We start from the raw sequence: 23,205 nt of genomic DNA on the forward strand, positions 1-23,205 counted from the left end.
GGGCTTGGGCTCTAAGAGAGATGGGTCAGAGGCAGTGGAGAAAACCCATTTCTCACATGCTTCAATTGGGTAGCAGCTGTTCTTTCTCTGGGTTTCTTCTCATAGGCTATTGTATCAGGGTTACTGTACCCAAGCCCTGTCTTAACTAGGGCTATTAAAGGGGGCTTTGGACGTCACATACTGCTTTTTTTAGTGCTAGAAAGATTTTATTGTACTACTGCTGAGTGACAGAACCAGGGACTGCCCACCCAACTGTGTATCTTCCAGCCCTGCCATCCTGCCTAGGAAGGGTTAGGCTCTTCTAGGAAGTGGGGAGGGAACATCTTTGTCCTACAACTGGATAATTCTGGCTTGAAGATGGGAACCTGGGATTTGGAGAATTTTCCATTTTCCTTAAGGGCCCTGCTTTTCTTTCTGCCTCAGCTTCCACTCCCTACTACTTTATTCATTATCTCACTTTTTTATAGACTATTTCGTATGACAATGAGGGATGGTTGTTGAAAAATGGCAAGCTCTAGCCGAGGACTTGGACTAATGTCTGGTGAATCCAGATGCTTTGTCACACCCCCTAATGCCTAGGACCAGGACTTTGTGGGGTTTTTTTTTTTTTTTTTTTTTGCGGTACGTGGGCCTCTCACTGTTGTGGCCTCTCCCGTTGCGGAGCACAGGCTCCGGACGCGCAGGCTCAGCGGCCATGGCTCACGGGCCCAGCCGCTCCGCGGCATGTGGGATCTTCCCAGACCGGGGCACGAACCCGTGTCCCCTGCATCGGCAGGCGGACTCTCAACCACTGCGCCACCAGGGAAGCCCAGGACCAGGAATTTGAATCAGCCAAGCAGGCAGCTTATGTAGAGACCTTTTTCTGTTGGCTCCTTGGAAGGGGATTGGGGAAAGGGATTGGGGCCTATAAAATCAGTCTCTAATCCAGAGACAATAGTTACTGGGGGGAGCACTTGTTTTTCAAGAAGCTGAATGGTTCCTTCTTGAATATTACCTATGATTAATTCTAAATGAATTGGCTCTATAGTCAATTTTGCCCACTTTTATCATTTAGCAAGCAATTTGTATTCTGTATAAGACACTATACATGATGTTGTGTATCGAGAAATGTATAAGACATCCCTGGCTTCAAGAGGCTGATTGATGATTTGTCTGTTATTTTTCAGAAGACCAGTAGCTATACTATAATATTTTAATGGAATGTGCAAAGATATTTTGAGAACATAGGGTAAGGAGCAGGAGATTCTGCCAAGTACAACTTTTGGATAAGGCAACAGGGATCCAGAAAGCAACTGCTGGGGAAGAAGAGAGTGAGGGAGGAACCTGGGCAAACTACCTCCTCCAAAGCAAACACCATGGAGGAAATGATCATTCAAGTGGAAATTAAAGAATGATAGAAATTCACCAAGCACATTCTTAGATAGATGGGGGTGTTAGGTAGAAAGCTAAAGCATATATGACCAGATGGACTTACCATGAACATTTAACACCTTTATGGACTTCATATAGGATTCTGGGGAGGCAACTAGCAGCTGCTTCCTAGGGCTCTGTGGCATCTGTCTGGCTGTTTTCTGTTGGTTTTGTTGGTACAGCTAGCTGATAGGAAATCAGAATTGTCCCTAATTACTCCTCCCCTCCTCGCTTTTGTCCCAGGGCAATAAGGACTGGATAATGGTATGTAGAAAGCTACCCAAGCTAAGGAATGAAGAGCCATTTGCTGGGATAGCCTGACTCACTTGGGACTTGAGTACCACTGTTCTTTGACTCCTTCTCTTCCTCTGCAGGGCCTCAAGTGCAGCTGATAGAGCTTTGGGAGGGAATTGGAAGTAATAAGAGTACGGGCTCCTGGGTCTCTTCATAACAGAGCCTTCCTAATTCTTTCACAGTGAGTGCCACAATTCTTCTGACCGCATTAAGGTACGTGTGTGGGATGAGGATGATGACATCAAGTCAAGAGTAAAGCAGCGGCTAAAGCGAGAGTCTGATGATTTCCTTGGCCAAACCATCATTGAGGTTCGAACACTGAGTGGCGAGATGGACGTCTGGTACAACTTGGGTGAGGAAGCAGGACCAGAGAAAGTTTCTGGAAAGGGAGAGCATGAATGGGGAACCTGGGGAAACTCCTATCTACCAAAATCACCACTCAGTCCCCAAAGCACACCTCTATACAGAGCCTTGCTTCTCTGCAGAGAACCGACCATGCATAGAGATGGGGGACAGAGGAGTGGGGGTGTCTGGAACTCACTCTGGCTGGACAGTTTCCAGATTTCAGAAGGTCTTTTTATGTTCATACTCAGCCCTAATGCCTTTAGTCCCTTGGGCACTTCTTTTCTCCCACCCAGCCAGTTCTGGGGTATTTGTGGACTATATGGTCACTGAAATTAATTCACCTATTAGGTGAACACTTGGGTCAGTGCCTCCTTTTCCTTGGGTTAAGCCAGGTTGGGGGCTGTCTATGCTGTCTGCAGTTGCATTGGTGTCAATATCCAGTCTTCTTTCCTTCCTAGAGAAGAGGACAGACAAATCAGCTGTCTCAGGGGCTATCCGACTACAAATCAATGTGGAGATCAAGGGGGAGGAGAAGGTAGCCCCGTATCATGTGCAGTATACATGTCTCCATGAGGTGAGCCAGCTCTTGGTAGATGGGATGCCAGAAAGCAGTGTTGGGAGGGGCCTTTGACAATAAGTAGGATTGCTAGATGGTTGAAGATCTGGAGCCTATTTTTATTTTGTTCTTGGCCCACTGTGCTACCCTGGACAGCCCATATAACAGTCCCATCCTCAGTTCTCTTTCACTAATGTGAGAACAGCCTACTGGGGCCACAGGAGTTACTGAGCAATGACTTGAAGGACAGAATTTCTATAGAATCCTATTCACATTCCCCTGGTCTTTACCAGCAGGTTTTTTTTTTCTCCAACATATATTTAACTCTTTAATATCAATATATATTTTACTCTGTCTTCTACAGAACCTCTTCCATTACCTCACAGACATTCAGGGCAGTGGAGGAGTCCACATTCCTGAGGCTCGAGGAGACGATGCATGGAAGGTGTACTTTGATGAGACTGCCCAAGAAATTGTGGATGAATTTGCCATGCGCTATGGCATCGAGTCCATATATCAGGCTATGACGTAAGGCTCCCCTGGGGCTCTAGGAAATGGCTGCTAACCTTTGGAGTAGCTAACAATGGAGGTACACTGACAGAGTGGATAGGTCTTCAGTGGGGTAGTATGCAGTGATTCATTGCTTTCCTCTCTGAGCTGGGTAGGGTGGATCTGTGCAAAGAGAGTATATGTATAAAAGGAGTGTGTTGCATTTCCCTGGTGGCACAGTGGTTGAGAGTCTGCCTGCCGATGCAGGGGACGCGGGTTCGTGCCCCAGTCCGGGAAGATCCCACATGCCACGGAGCAGCTGGGCCCGTGAGCCATGGCCGCTGAGCCTGCGCGTCCGGAGCCTGTGCTCTGCAACGGGAGAGGCCACAACAGTGAGAGGCCCACGTACCGCAAAAAAAAAAAAAAAAAAAAAGGAGTGTGTTTGTCAGTAACTCAGGGGGAAGGTATTAGTCTGTCTACCCCGGAGTTCACAGGTAGGAAGAGAAAAGGGCATGGGAGGGTATACAAGGACAGACTTGCCCAAACATCACAGGCCTGAGCAGACAGGGTATGTGTGCTCAGGTATATGTGTGTGACAGACAAGCTTTCATAAACTGGCCTGGGAGTCGGAAAAAGCACTGAACTGTAGGGAAAGCAGCTGTGCCTGCAGTTGACCAAGACTCCTATAAAAGAAATTCCCACCTACTATGAGAAGAGGTATAGTCTGTGTATTGGAAAGGCTGCCATTAGAAGCAGCACTAGGAAGCTGCACAGGAAGCAGCACTAGGTAAGCAGAGGGTAGCTAGTGCCCTGGCTGTGCTTCATTTATTCTACAAACTTCTACTTAGTTCCTTCTATGTGTCACACGTTGTGCCACATGCTGAGAACACAAAGATGAATAAGGTGGGGTCTCTGTGCTTGGGGAACTCAGTCTAGCAGGAGAGACAGACCAGTAAACAAACAATTACAATATAATATAATAAGTGCTATAGTAGAAGTAATCACAGTGTATTATGAGAGCATCTAAATTTTAGGGGAGGGCTTTGAAGAAAGCTGTTGAAGAGTTGACACTTGAAATACAGAAAAGGAGGAAGGGTATTTCTGGTAGGGCATGTGCAGGGATGCTAAGATGCAACAGAGCATAGACTATTCAAAGAATTACAAGAAGTTTAGTTTAGATGGAAGAAACATGTCGAGGATTGAGGTTGGAGAATGGGCCCTCTGCCATTCTTACTCTGTTCACTCTCCCTGGATGAGCTCATTCAAGCCTATGACCTAGTCACTACTTCTGAGCTTAGGACTCCCAGATCTCTTTCTCCAGACCAGACCTTTTCCTGAGTTTCAGATCCATTTTCATTTGCTTCCTGGCTATTCTCATAGGCACTGCAAACTCAACATGACCAAAATCCAAATCAACATTATCTCCACCAAATCTGTTCTTCCTATATTCCCTATTTTAGTAAATGGAACAATTTATTACACAGTTATCCAAACAGAAATTTAGGAGTCAGCCTAAACATTTCTTTCATACTACCACCATTCAATCAGTCTCTAAAACCTCTAGATTCTACTCCTAAATATGTTTTTAATCTATCAGTATTGCTATAGCTCAGTAATAATAATAATAATAATAACAGCAACAACAACAACTCCTATGTACCATTTCCTTATGTGCCAGGCACTGGTCTAAGTAATTTATGAATGTTAACTCATTTAATCCCCATATCATTATTATTTCCATTTTATAGATAAAATGACTGAAGCATGAAGAAGTTGAAGTAATTTATCCAAGGTCACTGAGCACTGGAGCTGAGACTCAAACCCAAAGTCTGGCTCTAGGGTCTGTGCCCTTAACCATTTCTCTGTTCCATTTAGTGCTTCATTGCTTCTTTTCTGAGTGACTGCAGTAACTCTTCAATTGGTCTTTCTCTCTTAGTCTTATCTCTCTCCAAGTTTTTGTTTCTAATTTTTACCTTCAAAGTGACCTTTCTGAAAGACTAATCTGATCACAGTATGCCTTTGTTTAAAAACTTACTATAGCATCTAGGATAAACTCCTTTATTATCTGTTCTCTGTCTGCTTCTCCTCTTGCATTTCGTAGTATTCCTCTATCAAACACCTGAGCAGTAGCCATGAGTGAGGTTTCCCAAATGAATGACTCTCCATAAGTATATTTGTTTTTGCAATACAGTTTCCCTTTGCCTGCACGCTTCTGCATTTGATTGATTCTTACTAATCCTTTAAGACTTGTTTCAACCATCTCTTCTTTGGGAAGCCTTTTTCTAATCCCTTCTAGCCCCCAGCCATTCTAATTTAGGTGATCTTCCTGTGTGTGTCCACAGAATTTTTGCATAGCATGCTTTGGGTTATTGACTTACTTTCTAACACCTGCTTTCTCTGCCAGAATGTCACCTCTTTGGATTCTGGCCCTTAGTGCCAGGCCTGGCACATAGTACACGTTCATTGATGTATATTTGAGTGAGTAAATTATGAAAATCCTTGTATGCCAAGGTGATCGGAAGCTTCATACACATGAGTGAGATCTTTTGATTACTTGACCTTTGCTGCAAACCCTGAAGAGCGTTTGAGGCTGAAGGTGCTGTTTTTCAGGCACTTTGCATGTTTGTCATCCAAGTACATGTGTCCTGGTGTGCCAGCAGTGATGAGCACCTTACTGGCCAACATCAATGCCTACTATGCCCACACAACCGCCTCCACCAATGTCTCTGCGTCTGATCGTTTTGCAGCCTCCAACTTTGGGGTGAGTGTGACGTAAAAACATGTAACCTGATTGTTATCAGTTAACAAAGTTTGATTTTTTAGTCAGTACTGCAGAGCTGATATGCCTGAAATTCAGATAGTTGCCACCTGGATAATGAACTTATTTCCTTATGGGTAGTTAGACTATACTAGTAGACTCTCCTCAGATGTGGATAAGTGAGAAAAGGTGAAATAGCACCACTGTGGTTTGTGGACTGTGGCACTACCTGTGCTCAGGGAGAACCTCTCTGGGCCAACAGCTTGGTTGACTCACCATGTTCCTCAGTCCTGCAGGTTCACAAAGCAACCTTCTTAATATTATTCAGTCTCTCTGTGACGGATTCATACCACTTAAGTTCATATGAGACTGATGTCTAAGCAAGAATACCAGTTGCATACCTGAGCCTGTCCCTTTTCTAGTGTCTGGACAGTTTTCCTGATCCAGGGTATGCCCTTTCCTGTTGTTAAGGTACTTGTGAAGTTGAATCATTGTTCATAATGTCACCTGACATAAGTTCAGTGTAAACTGGATGGTATATATCAGACTCACCACAAATATTACCTCTTTAGGGATAAAATTACTGATACTCCCAAATCTACTGGATCTCTGAGCCCTTTTTCTTGGTACTGACCACTTTTTTGATGTTGTTGATAGTCTTTCTGTAGATGAATTAGTATCATTGATTAAGCCAGTCAAATATCTGTTCCATTCTGTCTCTCCACATTATGTATTGACTTAACTAATATCTAATGCTATATATAATATTATCAGTATGTGAATTCTAGGAGTGCTGCACCAACAGCTTACAGGAACATGATTCCACGTTTAATTATACCTTTTCTATAAAAATAAGCTATTAAATAGTATTTGTTATTTATTTTAACATTTCAAAAGTATAAACTAAGGGAAATGATATGGAATGTGGTTTAAAGAGAAATCCCCTTGTGTCTCCCTGATCACCTTCCAGATGCATCACTATTTCTCTCTCCCGTCGTCACTGCTAGGCTGTGTCTGTTTAACTGTTAAGAGCTATTCCAAGATAAGTTAGGACACCACAGACACAGGAACAAGTTGGAGAATGTGTTTAGAGTTTCCTTTTATCTGACTAAGATGAGTTAGAGTCCCAAAGGGATGGAGATGCACTGGTCATCTCTTCTTGATTTGTATAGAAAGCTGTTTCCCCTCCCAGAGACTTGCTTTCCTCTTGCCAGCGTGAGAAGGTTCCCCAGTTTAAGTGCTAAGAGATGGAACAGGAAAGACCTATCCCATTTCTCTTTTGCGTGGTTTGTTGTTCTCCTCATGGGCAAATATGGGACAGGGTATGTCCCCAGCTCAGTGTCTCCCTCTCACCCAGAGATGGTTCTCTTTTTGCTACAGTCTAGAGAGCTTGGAAATAGATTATTTCTGTTCCTCATTATTTGTTTATCACCCTCAGAAAGAGAGATTTGTAAAACTACTGGACCAACTGCACAACTCACTGAGGATTGACCTCTCTACATACAGGGTGAGTGAAGACATGGCTGTGGGGTGGGACAAAGGGTAGTATCAAGATCAGTCTAGAGAGACTGTGGACCAATCATGACTATAAAGATGGAAGGCAAAGAAAATTGGTCTTTGTCATCACATCCACATATATGGCCAACGTCACTGACACCTGTGGTTCTTCAAACTCCAAGGACCATGCAGTGTGTAAATAGTAGCAGGTATGGCTGCTTTTTATAGATAGTTGGCTTTCTAACCCCACTCATGTCATTCTACCGAACTCTCTGATGACATATTCATCAAGGAGTTTTCTAAGGATAATCTCTTCCAGAAAGGCTCCTTTAAAAATTAGATAATTATATTTCCTTATTGCATCTTTCCATATTCTCCTCATTTTCCAGGAGAGGTGTGAGAATCTGGGTAAGGGGAGAGAGAGTATCTTGGCTTGGGCAAGTAATTTGTAGCAGATGTCATGTCCATTTCTAGAATGAAGGGAGGAAATAGATGTAGTAGGAGGGTGGGTGCGTAGGACAGGACGGGGAAATGGGCAGTTTTTCCATTCTTTCTAAGTTAGGCCTTCTTAGAATGACTTCATTACTTGCTTTAAAGTGTTGTGAATTTCCAGAACAGGCAATATATCCACATTAAAAAGTAAGTATAAAAACAATCTCAGAGTCAAAAAGAAGTGAGATTTTAATTATCTGCACTTTCAGTGCCCTCCATTTGCACGAATAATGGAGAGTTGACTGTATATCTTGTATTTGGCATATAAGTAGCCATTTGAAGGTTTAAAAAAACAACCCTTAAAATGGAGAGTGGCACAGCATCATCCCTAAGCTTTCTTTGGCAGCTTCCTCCTAAAACTCCTGCCAAGGAGAATGAAGTGAGGCATGGTGGAAAGATCCTAAGGAACTCACTCCAAAAGCAGTTCTGCTCAGAGCTTTGCCATCTGCTGGCTCCAGAACGGTGGAGTAACTGGGATCCACTCTACAGAAAGTACATGTCTTGGATCCCAGTCTGGTCTGTAGCATGGCTCCACTTATATTCCAGGATATACAGTTAGATTGTAACTTTTGAAGAACTCACTGTTTGGGTGTAAGAATCTTCACCCAAGAAAAATGTGTGTGTGTGTGTGTGTGTGTGTGAGTGTATGTTCATTTGTGCAAATGCTCACACATTGCATGGGAAGTAGAAGTAGGTTTGGGGGTAGGATGTGTTGCTTTCTGGGCTGGGGATTATTAACCCCTGCTTTTGGCAAGGGCCTGTGTCTGTGGAAAAGAGAGGGAGACCTGTGGTCTTACAGCTTTTTTGTTCCTCTCAACTAGGGAAGATCCCAGTGGGTAGCACTTAGGGAAGCTTCTGATTTCATTGCTTTTGGCAGGGAAGGCTTTCATATTCTTCTGTTCCTTTCTTACATTTGCTTGATTGGCAATAGAATAATTTCCCTGCTGGGAGCCCTGAGCGACTTCAGGACTTAAAGTCCACAGTGGATTTGCTGACCAGCATTACTTTCTTCAGAATGAAGGTAAGAGATGAACTGGGCTGGGCAGTGCCAGGCTGGGGACCTGGCCACAGGGACATGGAGAATAAGAATCACTGGGCATAGTCAAAGGCTATAGGATTTATCACCTTTAAGCCCACATTTCCATGTATCTGTTCCTGAGTTACTTTTAAGAAGACCATGGGTCAAGGAGGTTGGGCTAGGCAGTTCTCCCCATCAGCTGTCCTGACAATTTCATCCCAGGGCAAGGTCCAGGGACCTACAGAGGGATGAAGGAATCTGGAATAATTTGGGGGCAGTTCTAGGAGGAGAGACCACTCAGGTGAGCAGGACCCTGGACCCATATTGTTTTTTATTAATTGGCAGGTGCAAGAACTGCAGAGCCCTCCAAGAGCCAGCCAGGTGGTAAAGGATTGTGTGAAAGCCTGTTTGAATTCAACATATGAGTATATCTTCAACAACTGCCATGACTTGTACAGCCGCCAGTACCAGCTGGTAAGAGGTTCGGGATCAGGTGGGGCCAACTGTCAGTCATTCTTGGAGCCTCAGCTTCCCTTTGCTGTGGTCATGGTGGAAGGGAGCTCAGGATAAAGTCCTTGATGTTCTAGAGAGTGAGTGAATTGTGGAGTGGGGACCATCTAGACCACGTGAGACATTTGTGGATGGACAGGAATCACTGGACAAGATGTGACATAACTGAGTTGAACAGAAGTGGCAACAATAAGTTTTACTTTGGTATTGAAGAAAAGTGACCTACATTTGAGCACAGTTCAGGGGGTGGGTAGGTGAATACTTAGTCCTTCCCAGAGTCTTTGGTTTCCCCCAAGGTTAATTTTATTCTGACTCATGTGAACCCCTCTATGTTCCAGGCTCCCTTCCCCTGAGATCTAAGCTACTGGCTTGTGGATGTTTAACTTTTCCCTCTGACCACTTTTCTCTGCACTGCATGGTCTTCTGAGACATACTCATTAGCTGACTATCAAGGCTAACCCTGTCCTTCTGGGAGGCTGAGCTACTTCATCTGGTTTAGGCTGGGATCTTAACTCAGTACCTGGTGACTTTGTATGTTTTTCTAAATCCTTCCAGTGGTATCCTTTTTTGTCTTATTTCAAAGCCAGGACTTCCTTCTGGGTCTAATTACTCAGTTACAGTTGATATTTTAGGAATGTCTTGCTGAGCACACATTTGTAGAGTAGATTCCCTTCAGTCCAACAAATATGTGTTGAATGTTTGTTCTAGGCCAGCTCTGAGGAAGCATAGTGCTCCTTCAGTTAGTTCACAGTCACATAAGCATATGTATAACTCCAACCAAAGTCTGTTAGAAGGGACTTGAAAGAGAGATAAATTTGAAGGAGGAAGAAGTCACTCTTGATGAGATATTGGGAAAAGCTACATAAAACAAGGGTATTTGAGATAGACCTTGAAAGGCAGTAGGATTTGGATAGCAAATGATGGGAGGACAACCTAAATCTCTGGGACATTTACCATTTGGTGAAGACATCCAATTTGTAATTCTTCCCAGGAGCACCTTAGTAAAGACTAAAATCTTGTTCACACTCCCCCTTTGCATTGTCAAATTTGCTTTTTGTTCAGGTACTATCTTTACAACTTCCTCCTTTATTTGTTTTTGGCTGCATTTGGTCTTCGTTGTGGTGTGCGGGCTTCTCATTGTGATGGCTTCTCTTGTTGCGGAGCATGGGCTCTAGGCACATGGGCTTCAGTAGTTGTGGCTCACGGGCTCAGTAGTTGTGGCTCAGGCTCAGTAGTTGTGGCTCACGGGCTCTAGAGCACAGGCTCAGTAGTTGTGGCACACGGGCTTTGTTGCTCTGTGACATGTGGGATCTTACCAGACCAGGGCTCGAACCTGTGTCCTCTGCATTGGCAGGCGGCTTCTTAGCCACTGCGTTACCAGGCAAGTCCCACAACTTTCTCCTTTTTAGGTCTGTAAAACCTCCCACTGGTTCTGAAGTCCATGGGAGGTTTTCCTGGGGTCTTTGTTTAGCTTGCCACACTTGAGGCTCTGTCATCCATCTGTGGATTCTCTCCGGTAGGGGAAAGACACTGTTCTCAGCTTTTATCTTTCAAGTATGCAGCCGTCTGTCTGAATATTTGGTCTCTATTCCCTAGCATGAGATGAACCTAGACTTTGAAAGAGACCTTACAAACCATTCAGGGACTTTCTTTAGCCTTTGTATTTTGCTAATTGTTTTTTACTTTCTCTCACTCTCATTTTCTCATTATTCATTATTTGTACTGAAGTAAACCCTTGGTATCTTTTATTTCCCTCTACTGACCTTCAGTCATTGGCTCATTCATCTATCCATTCTTTTAACAGGTCGAGCACTAGGGATGTAAAGATGATTAAGACACATTTCTGCTTTGGGGGAGCTCATTGTTTGGTGAAGGTGGGGGCAAATTACTACATTTATTGGTTTTTGTTATTTTATTTTTACTATATTTTATTGTAGTTGTAGTTGTTTGTTACATCTATATGAGAGGTTCACAGAGGGTGCTCTGGGAGCCCAGAGAGAGGCATCTAACCAGACCAGGGGTGTCAGGGAATACTTCTCAGAAAAGGTAGAGCTCAACATAAATTTTGAGCAATGAGTATGAATTAGCTAAAGAAAGGGGCTGGGGAGGAGGGGGATACCATATAGAGCAAACGGAATGTTTGGAGACACAGAATTGTAAATGAGTTTATTAATTCGAAGGAGTATAAGCAATTTAATTATGCCAGTTACAGTGTCAGGCTTTAGAGTTCAGCTGTCTGGGGTCAAATCTTGGTTCTGCTGTTTATAGCTACATGACCTTGGTCAAGTCATGGAACCTCACTGTCCTTCAGTCTCCTCATCTGTAAAATGAAGGTGATAATAATTTCTACCCAATGGAGTTGTTATGAGGATTAAATAAGATAATTAATGCAGAGTTCTTAGCAGAGTCCCTGGCATATAGTAAGCACCAAATATTTGGTGGTAGTGGTGTGGTGATGGCTGCAACAGAAGGGAGTGGTTAGGTATGAGGTTGAGAGAGAGGCTGTATTCGGAAGGACCTTTATTTCAAGCTATGGAGATGGACCTTTTTTGAAGGGTGGACGAGTAACACTATGAGATTCCTTCCAGAAAGATCACTGACAACTGAGTGGTAGAAGGATTGGATTGACGGTCAAAGACCAGTTAGGAGATCTTGAATGATAAGAGCCTGAGCCAAGTAAAAGGAAAAGATGTATTTCAGTGATATTAAGGAGGCAGAATCAACCAAATGTGGATTCTGTCCTGGTTTCTAGTAATTTCCTGGTAATGCAGGTTTATTAAGGACTGTGGAGATTTGTGATGATATATGGCATCCTACATAAAAGCCCTATTCCTGTGCTCCTGGGCAATTCCAATTTTGCTCTTATCTCAGTGGGAAATAATGTCCATTCCAGTCTTTCAGTGGTGACCTTTACTTGTCCTATCTGGGATTTGCCATCCACCATTGTATTCCTTTGTTTCTTCCCAGCCAAGGCCTTTTCTTTCTTTTTTCCCAGCTTTATTGAGATATAATTGTCATATAATATTGTGTAAGTTTAAGGCATACAATGTGTTGATTTGATACACGTGTATATTGTGAAACATCTACCACAATAAGGTTAGTTAACACATCCTTCAGTCACATAAATACCATTTTGTTTCTGTTATGGTAAGAACATTAAAGCTTTATTCTCATAGCATCTTTCAAGTATACAGTACAGTATATATTGTATCTATAGTCATCGTGCTGTACCTGTGATTCCTGGAACTTAATTCATCTTGTAATTGAAAGTTTGTACCCTTTGACCAACATCTCCCCATTTCCTCCACCCCCTCAGCCTCTGGCAACAACCTTCTCCTCTCTGTTTCTATGAGTCTGATGTTTTCAGATTCCACATATAAGTGAGATCATATAGTATATGTCTTTCGCTGTCTGACTTATTTCACTTAGCATAATGCCCTTCAGGTTCATCCGTGTTGTCACAAATGGCGGGATTTCCTTCTTTTTTATGACTGAATGATATTTCACTGTATCTATGTGCCACATTTTCTTTACCCATTCCTCTATCAACGAACACTTAGGTCATTTACATGTCTCAGCTATTGTGAATAATGCAGCAATGAACATGGGAGTACAGGCATCTCTTCAGGATAGTGGTTTCATTTCCTTTGGATATATACCTAGACGTGGGATTGCTCGATCATATGGTAGTGATATTTTTAAGTTTTTGAGGAACCTCCATAGTGTTCTTGGTAGTAGCTATACCAACTTATATTCTCACCAACAGTGCACCAGGGATCCCTTTTCTCTACATCCTCGCCAGCATTTATCTCTTCTTTTTTTAAAAAATAAATAAATTTATTTATTTATTTATCTTTGGCTGTGTTGGGTCTTCGTTGCTGCATGCGGGCTTTCTCTAGTTGCAGCAAGTGGGGGCTGCTCTTCGTTGTGGTGCATGGGCTTCTCATTGCAGTGGCTTCTCTTGTTGTGGAGCATGGGCTCTAGGCACGCAGGCTTCAGTAGTTGTGTCATGAGGGATCAGTAGTTGTAGCTCACGAGCTCTAGAGTGCAGGCTCAGTAGTTGTGGCACACGGGCTTAGTTGCTTCATGGCACGTGGGATCTTCCTGGACCAGGGCTCAAATCCATGTCCCCTGCATTGGCAGGAGGATTCTTAACCACTGGGCCACCAGAGAAGTCCCTCTCTTCTCTTTTTGATAATAGCTATTCTAACAGGTATGTTATCTCATTGGGGTATTGATTTGCATTTCCCTGATGATTGGTGATGTTAAACATCTCTCCATATACTTGTTGGGCATTTGTATATTTCCTTTGGATAAATGTCTAAGTCCTCTGCCCATTTTTTAATCAGATTTTTTTTTTTGCTATTGAGTTGTATGAGTTCCTTATATATTAATATTTTGGAAATTAACCCCTTTTCAGATACATGGTTTACAAATATTTTCCACCATTCTGTAGGTAGTCTTTTTATTTTGTTGATTGTTTCTTTTGCTGTGTAGAAACCTTTTAGTTTGATGTAGTCCCACTTACTGATTTTTGCTTTTGTTGTCATATCCAAAAAATCATTGCCAAGACCAATATCAATGAGCTTTTTCCCTATGTTTTTTTCTAGGAGTTTTATGGTTTCAGGTCTTACATTTAAGTCCTTAATCCATTTTGAGTTAATTTTTATGGGTGGTTTGAGATAGGGGTCCAATTTCATTCTTTTCCCTGTGAATATCCAGTTTTCCTATTACCATTTATTGAAGAGACTATCCTTTCCCCATTGAGTATTCTTGGCTCTCCATGGTCTTTTCTTTTCCAGCTAAGCAAATAACTTTCTAGATGCAATTCTTCCCCCTAATAACATTCAGGGAAGTTAAGGGAAGTTTTGCTTCACTGAAGGCTGGGCCAACCTGCATGCTAGGTCTGTTACGTAGCTCCTGCAGAACTTGAAGGAGCTTTTCAGAGTTGAGATGTACATGTGTGTGGTGGGGCAGGGGGTGATATTAGAGGAGGGCCATCACTAGAAGAGAAGGACTTCCAGTGGGGGTCACATGGAACTAGACCTACTTAGACTGGAAGGGCTGCGTACTTCAGCCAAGAAGTCACTATATCCATAGGTACTGGGAGAAGGAGGAAGGGGTACAGGCATCTTTATGCCTGACTGAACTTGTCAGAACAGTGCCCTGGAGCTGGGGAGAGAAGTTCTCAAGGACAGACTCTTCATGTCCAAGGACCTCCCAGTGGTCACCCCTCTGCTAGAACAGGTGTGGTCTTGTGGAAGACACTCTGTAGGAGACGAAGGGTCCCTGATTCTCAAGGAAGGGGCATGGAGTGGGGAAGAGAGAGAGGAAGACTCTCCATGTTCTACTCTGACTCTCACTGTCTATCACCATCTCCTTGGGAACAAGAATCAGGAGCTACCTCCAGAGGAACAAGGGCCCAGCATTAGGAACCTGGATTTCTGGCCCAAACTCATCACGCTTGTTGTGTCAATCATAGAGGAAGATAAGAATTCCTACACACTCGTTTTGAACCAGTAAGTATCACCTCACTTGGCCCTATCTGTTTAGTGGTTTGTTTGTCCATCTGTCTAACAGCCTCTTTCTTTCCTATCTCTATGTGTTTGCAGTGCCACCTCTTCCTCCTGTTCGTCCATCTGTCCCTCTGTCCCTTGTATCTGTCTGGGTAACTGTTTCTGGAGACAGGTGTGGAAACATAATGGGGGGCCCTGCCCAGACTGAGCCAGCCTCCCTTGAGTGAGAGACCTCTGGGAATGGCTGCCATAGGAGTCCCAGGGGATCCAGAGAGCATGTGTGTATGTGTCTGTCTGCTATGAATAAAGTGGGCCTTCTTATACCCGCCTCCTTGCCCTTTCTCCTCCTGCTTATTTAGCCTGGGCCTGTCTTCCAACCTCAACACTTCTCCTCTTGGCCACAATTCCCTGCCTTCTAGGCATCATCTCCCCTAGGGCCACCTTGCCTGAGGGGATCCTCTGCCCCTACTTGTCCAACCCCTGGCCCCTGGGTCCCTTTTCTGCAGTTTGAGCCTAGTAGCCCTGTTTCCTAGGCTTCTCCTCTCTTCGATCTGACCTCCAAGAATTAGGCATGTTAGCCTTGGAAGCAATCAAATCAAATGGCTCTTGCCATGTTCTCTGACTGTGGCTTCTTCCATCATCCAGGTTTCCTCAGGAGTTGAATGTGGGAAAAGTCAGCGCAGAAGTGATGTGGCAACTCTTTGCCCAAGACATGAAATATGCACTGGAGGGTAAGGGTGTGCCCAAGGCAGTGGGCTGCAGACCCCTAGTCCAAGCACCTTGTTTGCTGTCCCTTTCTTCTCCCAGACAACTACAAGTTCTGGGTGAATCATACAGTGAGAAACTAGAGTGATTTTAGGCATGGTGGGTGATAGGCCTCAGGAGGCGCTGGGTAGGCAAAGCTTCAGCCAAAGGAATAATGGAAATTGCTGTGTGGATGTAGGTTCCTCCTTCCAGCTTTAGAGCAAGTGCCTATTTAAAACTCTCCCAGCCCAGAGATCAACCCTTCCCATGCTGGGTGTTCTCAAGTGGCCCGCTCATTAGAGAATGGTCTTATGAAACTTATCTTTACAGTTTTACAGAATCTCAGAACCTTAAATACATAGATAGGTAAGGATTATTTTCTCATGCTGTAGACTGCCTGGCCTGACTTTCCTTGAAAGTTGTTCTGGATTGGTGTGACAAAGCCAGAAAGATACTTCTTCCCTCACTTCTCCTATAGAACAGGGTCACAGACCAATTATTACTCATCTTGTTCATTCAGCTTATTCTTTTATTCATTTCCCACTTTGGTCCACAAAGATATCACTCCCTACCTGTATCAGACCTTCCCATTTATACCCATCTGTGCCCACTTATTTAGCTGCATTTCCTGTCTGTTTATATATGTTAAAACATGTATATGTTTGTATATAAATAAACATATATATGTTTAAAACAAACACAAAAGGTTTGAACTGCTTCAAGAGAAAGAACTAATGTTGACCTGGTTTCAAATCTCAGTTTAACCACCTACTCAACAGTGTGTGCTTAGACTGAGCTACTTAACTTTTGTGAGCTCCCATTTTCTCATCTATAAAATGAGAGTGATGATAGCATCTATTTTATTGAGCTAATGAAGTAACTGAGGTGTATGTGACATACTTAGCATACTGCCTGGCATTTATTAAAGGCTGATGAGCAGAGATGCAATGTTAACAAAGTAGTATTTTTATAAGATTTTACCTCAATGGAAAACGGGGGCAGATGGAACAGGGAGAGACTGGAAGCAGAGTGCAGATAGTGTAATCATTTAGGGCTGAGCGGATGGGGCTGGGATTAGAGCAGAGGAATTAGAGGAAGAATGCGATTTGATAGACATTGGAAGGAAGTTGTAACAGGGCTTAGTGATTGTCAGAATGGTGGAGGGCAAGAGAAAGGGAGACCTGTTTAATAAAAGGATAGTGTTGACTCCAACTGTGAAAACGCTATCACTCACCCAGTATTTTTAAAGTCAACTTTATTGAGGTGTAATATACATACAATAAAATAAAAACACTTTAAGAGTACAATTTGATGAGTTTTGACAAATAAGTACACCTGTGTAACTACTCTCCCAATTAACATATAAACAGAAAGTTTCTTCATGCCCCTTTGCAGTAAATCCCCACCCCATTCACCAGGCATATTGAGTATTTTCTTTGGGCCACGCACTGTGCTAGTTGAGATGAATGAGGCATAGCCCCAGCCCTTGAGAAGCTCCCAGATCAGTCAAGACAACAGACCTATAAACTGGCAGTTACAATTCAAAGTTTTTAAGTGCTACTAAAGGAATAAGCATAGGGTGCTGAGAGGAGACCCATGTAACCTGGACCTGGGAGGACTACCTGGGAAGGCTTTCTGGAGGAGGTGATGTACAAACTGACACCTGAAGGATGATAAAACTTAGCTGGTGGGGAGGGAGAGCATTAGTGACAGGGAAGGGAGAGACAGGCATTTTAGGCAGAGGATACAGTATGTTCAGAGACCTGGGGTCTAGACAGAGCTGGCATGCTTGGGGAACTGTAAGCAGTAGTTCAGTGTGACTAGCACTTTAGAGTGTAGGGGAAGAGAGGAGAGGTGAAGATAGAGAAGTAGGACAGAGCTAGATCATACAGGAGGTTTTAAGCCATGTTTAGGATTTTGGACTCTACCCTGAGGCAGTTGAGAGGCATTGAACAACAATCCCATGTTAGGAAAGGGATTAACATAACTAGATTTTTAATATAGAAAGGCCACTCACTCTGGCTACAGTATGGAGAATAGGTTGGAGGAGGAAAGACCAGTTTGGAGACTATTGTGGTAATGCATGTTAGCGAAGGTGGTAATGAGACCTAGACAGGTAAAAGTGTAACTAGAAAGAAATAGATAAATTCCAGAGGAGTTTTGGAGATGAAATCAACAGCGATTAGTGAGTTAGTTGGATGTGAATAAAGAGGAAGAAGGAAGACTGGAGGATGATGCTCGGCATTGAACAAGAGGGTGAGATTAGTGTGTATACTCCAGCTTCAGCTGGAGATGTTAAAATGGCAAAAGGTGGTGACTGGAGTTAAACCCAGGCAAAGTGAAATGTTCCATCAAATCCTCGTATAGACATTACCAGAACCAGGGAGAGATCAGCAAGCTGGAAAGTTGAAATCATGAGGTTGAAAGAACCCTCCAAGGATGAAAGATGAATGGAGGGAGGATTGTGGCAGTCACAGGCAGGAGAAGGTTTAGATACCCTTCTGCCCCTTTTGACAGGTTAACCAAGCCCTGATCACCAGACCCCACCGTCAGCAACCTCAAGCGACTACTGGAGCATGACTCCATGGGAGTCTTACTATTGTTAGAACAGTTTAAAGTGTGCCCAGTGTTTTTGTACCACAGAAGTTAATTAGAAATTGGGGTTTTGGATCAGAGTACAGATGATGGCTTGACAGAGAAAGTGAGAATTCTCTGTAAATACAGTAACTTGAAGGTCCCTAGAAGAAAGCAGTTAGGGAGCTCTGGAGTGATGGGGCAGCATTGCTTCACTTCTAGTGGGTTGTTGAACAGGAAGGAGGAAGGGCCCTCCTGCTGGTACCTTTTCACGTTTCTAGGTTCTTGGCCTGGTTTAAGGACAGCAGGGTGGGAGAGAAGGGGCAAGCCCTGAGAGAGTCTCTCTGATGTCCCTGATTTTTTCACTTTCTTTATTGCTCATTGGTGTCTCTGCTCTGTCACAAGCATCCACTGTCATTCGTATACGAAAAGTCCTCTTTCTGGGTGGTAAGAACTTTTGGTTGTTGTCCCTTCACCTCTAGTTTTACTGCTGTTTCCTCTTCTCTTGCTCACTGCTTCATAGAAGAGACTGCAAATGCAACTTTGGGTTGATATGGTGCTGCCTACAATGCCAGGAGATGAAATTCCTGGAACAAGGGAGCCTTTTGAGGCTGAATCCCGGGCTCCCGTTTCCTCCTTGAGTGTCTGCTCTACTAATTCACAAGGGCCGGCTGCCCCAGACTGGCTCTTCTGCCTTGACATGGAGGAGCGTCACCCATGGCAACTCTGAGTTGAGCAGTAGAGTTCCCAAGGACAATGATCTTCCCTTCTCTGTTGCTCAGTACTCTCCCCAGTTTGCTTGCTTTCACCATTGTTATATGTAAGCACACAGTTGGCTTTTATTGTTCAAACTAATGCTTCATCTCTAAAGGGGGTAAATGAAGAAAGCCTGTGGGTTTGGCCAGTGCCAGACTCTCTGGGCAAGCTGTGGGTGATCTTCATCCTAGACTTCCCAGAAGGCTCTGCAGATTCAGCTATATAACCTTTCAAGTCCATAAGCATCCCATTTTCTGTAGCAGGATGGCCCTTTCATCTGGCTGTGTTTCCAAACTGACTTGTTTGCATACTTCTCTGAGAGTTCACTTTTCAGTGTCCCAGCTCTGCTCTGGGACCCTTCAGTTTACTTCAAGATTCTGTTACACCATGGCTGCTCAACTGCTCGTTCTGTCAGCTCAGGCCCATTTTGGTTTTCCCTGTGTCTGTGTGGTTGTCAGTGACCCATTTATGTCATATACGACTGCTCATCTCATTTAAATCCATCTGAGGAAATGGCTCAGGTACCAGGATTAGAAAAGCCTTGGAAAACCGTCATGTCTCTCCAGTCCTGGGCAGTTTCCCCACGAATCAGCCTTAGCACCCACATCCTTTTCTCCTCTTCTTCACCAGAGGCCAGTACCTCACTTGCACTTCCAAAAGCCAGCACAGGAAGACTGTGGGCCTCATCTGGGTGTCTGGCTTAGTCTCTAAAGAAAGATTTGGGCCAGGCTTTTAGCAGAGTACCCACTGTTAGAAGGAGGTGGCTGTGAGGAGGTGCTTGGGAGTCACCCTTGTTCTCAGACATTTGATAGAGCCACCTGACTAGATCTGCCGCCTTGGGAAAGCTCAGGAACCATGGCCTCTACTGCCAGGACCTGACCCAGCCTTCCTCCGTACCACTAGAGCATGAGAAAGACCGGCTGTGTAAGAGTGCTGACTACATGAACCTGCACTTCAAGGTGAAGTGGCTCCACAATGAATACATGCGGGATCTGCCTGCCCTCCAGGGGCAGGTGCCTGAGTACCCAGCGTGAGTCATCATGTGGGGGCTGCAGAGGGAAGAGGGGCGCTTAGGGGTTGGACAAGGCCAGTATCCTTACAGTCAGGTACATGGTATATGCCAACCACTAGCTCCAACCCCCAATTTTCCTGCCTGGCTGCAGGTGGTTTGAGCAGTTTGTCCTACAGTGGCTGGATGAGAATGAGGATGTGTCCCTGGAATTTCTGCGTGGGGCCTTGGAACGAGATAAGAAGGATGGGGTAAGTCGGGGGCTTGGGCTTCACAGGGGTCAGGCCAGGTCTCCCAGCAATTAGCTATCAGCAGAAGTTCCTGGGCTCAACCAGGATGGCTGTCCCTGCCTTGTGGAGTCCGTAAGGAGGGCTGTCGCGGGCCGCTGAGCCACCCCTGCTGGGCAGAGAGCCCTTTAGAACCTTACAGACTTGGGAAAAGGTAGCAGCTGAAGATGACCCTGTGTGTGGCCTTCCTTAGTTCCAGCAGACATCAGAGCACGCACTCTTTTCCTGCTCTGTGGTGGACGTCTTCACACAGCTCAATCAGAGCTTTGAGATCATCCGGAAGTTGGAATGCCCAGACCCCAACATCCTTGCCCACTACATGAGGAGATTTGCTAAGGTGACCATGACCTTCCCTACCCCTCCCCTCTTACCTCCATCACATCACAGCCTAGCCACAGGCCTGAGCTCAACCCCTCTTTGTGATGGCCTTTGGGTTAAGCCTGGCGTTACCCCCATTCTCCTTTACTTGAGTCCGGGGCAGACAGGTGGGTTTGTTTCAGTGCTGTTCTGGGGCTGAGAGGGAGATTTGTGCCTTACTTTGACATTCCCCTTTGCATACCTGCTGTTACTGTTCTGGGATGAGAAGTACAACCTCAGGTAAGATCCCTGTGGGTAGAGCTAAGGGTTCCCTCTCCTTTCCTTTTCTCCTCTTTTCTCAGACCATCGGGAAGGTGCTGATGGAATATGCAGACATCTTATCAAAGAACTTCCCAGCTTATTGCACAAAGGAGAAAATGGTGAGGGTTAGGCTTTTTGCTTTTGAAGCTCTCCTCAGAGCTAAGGGTGGGGTGATTCTCCTGACGTGTGACTCCCGGCAGGGCTGTGCTTGAGATTATGCCACAAAATAATAAGAACCTGATGAGGGGTTCCTTTGTGCCTCCATTTGGTAGTTTATTCTCTACTGAGCTAGGCCTTTGCTTAGTCTTTCTTTCTAATACATTCAGAGAGTTATAAAGGGTAATCCCATGAACACCTGGGGCCCCCCACCCAGCTTAAAAGCAGAAACATTTGCTTCTAGTCTTCATTCAAGGAGAGATGTCTGCATTGGTTCCAGATCTCAGTGCTTAGGGAGAGACACATGTAATATGTGTTGTAAATTCCCTGTGGCTTTTGGAGTAATGTGAGAGAGGGAGAGACTCTAGCCTGATGAGTTCTGTGCTGAATGGAGCCAAACTCAACACCTCCCTCTGTCCCCAAAGCCTTGCATCCTGATGAACAACATGCAGCAACTGAGGGTCCAGCTGGAGAAAATGTTTGAGGCCATGGGAGGCAAGGAGGTAAGTCTTAAGGTTTGGGGTTGCTGTACTTTCCCTTTGTTCCTGAGCTCCCTGGCCACAGAACTCCACCCTCTCCTGACTGGGTATAGACCAGGAGTTTAGCTTGGGGTCTGGAGTGGTTTGAGCTGAGAGATTTGAGTAGGCATTGGGGTAGAGGCCCTAGGAGGGAGGAGTGGGGGCACAGGAAGGGAGGAAAGCATAAGAGAACCAGCTTAGCGAAGCCTGCCTCCTGTGGATACAGTTGGACCCTGAAGCTGCAGACAGTCTGAAGGAACTGCAGGTGAAACTGAATACGGTTCTGGATGAGCTCAGCATGGTGTTTGGAAACAGGTCGGTGGCCCCAGAACACACAGCCCTCAGAGCCAGGTGTGGTGCCTGGCCAGTCCCAGATCCCCTGCCCCACACTCATCCACCCAGCTGCACATATGCGGATCTTCCCCCTCTTCCTGCTGGCTGTCCCTGTTGGAGCTACACCATGAGTATGCTGGAGTGGGACCAAATAGCTGGTGCTGCTTTAGGGACAGTGTGCATTTGGGGCAGGGAGGGCTGCACTGTGGGCACATGTGTAGTTTCCAGGTGCGGATTGATGAGTGTGTTCAACAAATGGCCGACATCCTGGGCCAGGTGCGGGGCCCAGGGAATGCATCCCCCAGCGCCCGGGCCTCAGTGACTCAAGATGCAGATAGTGTGCTCCGGCCCCTCATGGACTTCCTGGATGGCAAGTGAGTACAGCACTGAGGACTGTCCTTTAGGGACGAACAGGGCAGAAGCAGTCACAGAGGAGCCTCTCAGGGAGGGGGAGCTCTCAAGCACTTACCCCATCCTTACCTGTTGCCTGGTCCTGCAGCCTCACACTTTTTGCCACTGTGTGTGAGAAGACCGTCCTGAAGCGGGTACTGAAGGAGCTCTGGCGGGTGGTAATGAATACAATGGAGAGGATGATTGTTCTGCCCCCACTTACTGACCAGACGGTAAGGACACCTCCCTTCCACTTCGTCCTGCTGTGTCTCCCTAAACCTCCTCCATGCTTCCTGACTGAGTTTGGAGTTCTCTGCTTTTGACTGATTCGCTCTCTGCCCAGGGCACCCAGTTGATCTTCACTGCTGCCAAGGAGCTTAGCCACCTTTCCAAACTCAAGGTACTCTGGATGTGTGGGGTCCTTCTGAGGCTGGGGGTTGCCTGGAAGGAAGGAAATTTGAGCTTTGAAGACTGAAGCAGAGGGGAAGGAGAGGAACATGTAGCTGTGGCTGACAGGTGGGGGAAAGACTTTGATGACAGCCATAAGCTGTCCTGATGCTGTTGCTTTCTCTGGGGTTCTAGGACCACATGGTGCGAGAGGAAACCCGGAGTCTCACTCCAAAGCAGTGTGCTGTCCTTGACCTCGCCCTGGACACCATCAAGGTGGAGACCTCCCCCTCCTCTAGACAATCTTACTACCACTTGGTCCTGGCATTCCATTCTGCCAGATTAGGTGTCCCTCGGGCTCTTGCCACCCCACATCCAGAAGAGAGTGATTTTTGTGTCCATATCTTTCTCTGCTATTCCATATTCCTGCTGGGGACCAACCAAAAAGGTACCTCCTGTGTGGTCTCGGGTGAATCGCCACAGACCTAGAACATTATTCTTGGGTTCTGCGGACAGTTTAGTTCACTTTGTACCTCATTGTCATTCAT

The 23,205-nt window shown here is 45.1% G+C and overlaps 1 protein-coding gene across 2 annotated transcripts in view; it reads left to right on the forward strand.

Annotated features, from left to right (window-relative positions):
• UNC13B (unc-13 homolog B) overlaps nucleotides 1-23,205 on the forward strand; it is a 224,825-nt gene that overhangs the window by 196,321 nt on the left and 5,299 nt on the right. For both annotated transcript variants that reach the window (XM_079927681.1, XM_079927680.1), the window contains 19 exons: nucleotides 1,887-2,056; nucleotides 2,508-2,623; nucleotides 2,970-3,133; nucleotides 5,705-5,855; nucleotides 7,291-7,359; nucleotides 8,773-8,862; nucleotides 9,205-9,333; nucleotides 14,761-14,888; nucleotides 15,531-15,616; nucleotides 19,863-19,989; nucleotides 20,123-20,219; nucleotides 20,449-20,592; nucleotides 20,915-20,992; nucleotides 21,455-21,532; nucleotides 21,774-21,862; nucleotides 22,102-22,254; nucleotides 22,380-22,503; nucleotides 22,614-22,670; nucleotides 22,853-22,933. In XM_079927681.1, the coding sequence (XP_079783807.1) occupies nucleotides 1,887-2,056; nucleotides 2,508-2,623; nucleotides 2,970-3,133; nucleotides 5,705-5,855; nucleotides 7,291-7,359; nucleotides 8,773-8,862; nucleotides 9,205-9,333; nucleotides 14,761-14,888; nucleotides 15,531-15,616; nucleotides 19,863-19,989; nucleotides 20,123-20,219; nucleotides 20,449-20,592; nucleotides 20,915-20,992; nucleotides 21,455-21,532; nucleotides 21,774-21,862; nucleotides 22,102-22,254; nucleotides 22,380-22,503; nucleotides 22,614-22,670; nucleotides 22,853-22,933 (2,131 nt within the window). The remainder of the gene's footprint in view (nucleotides 1-1,886; nucleotides 2,057-2,507; nucleotides 2,624-2,969; nucleotides 3,134-5,704; nucleotides 5,856-7,290; nucleotides 7,360-8,772; nucleotides 8,863-9,204; nucleotides 9,334-14,760; nucleotides 14,889-15,530; nucleotides 15,617-19,862; nucleotides 19,990-20,122; nucleotides 20,220-20,448; nucleotides 20,593-20,914; nucleotides 20,993-21,454; nucleotides 21,533-21,773; nucleotides 21,863-22,101; nucleotides 22,255-22,379; nucleotides 22,504-22,613; nucleotides 22,671-22,852; nucleotides 22,934-23,205) is intronic.

The sequence above is a fragment of the Stenella coeruleoalba genome (assembly GCF_951394435.1).
Source record: "Stenella coeruleoalba genome assembly, chromosome: 7".
Lineage (NCBI taxonomy): Eukaryota > Metazoa > Chordata > Mammalia > Artiodactyla > Delphinidae > Stenella > Stenella coeruleoalba.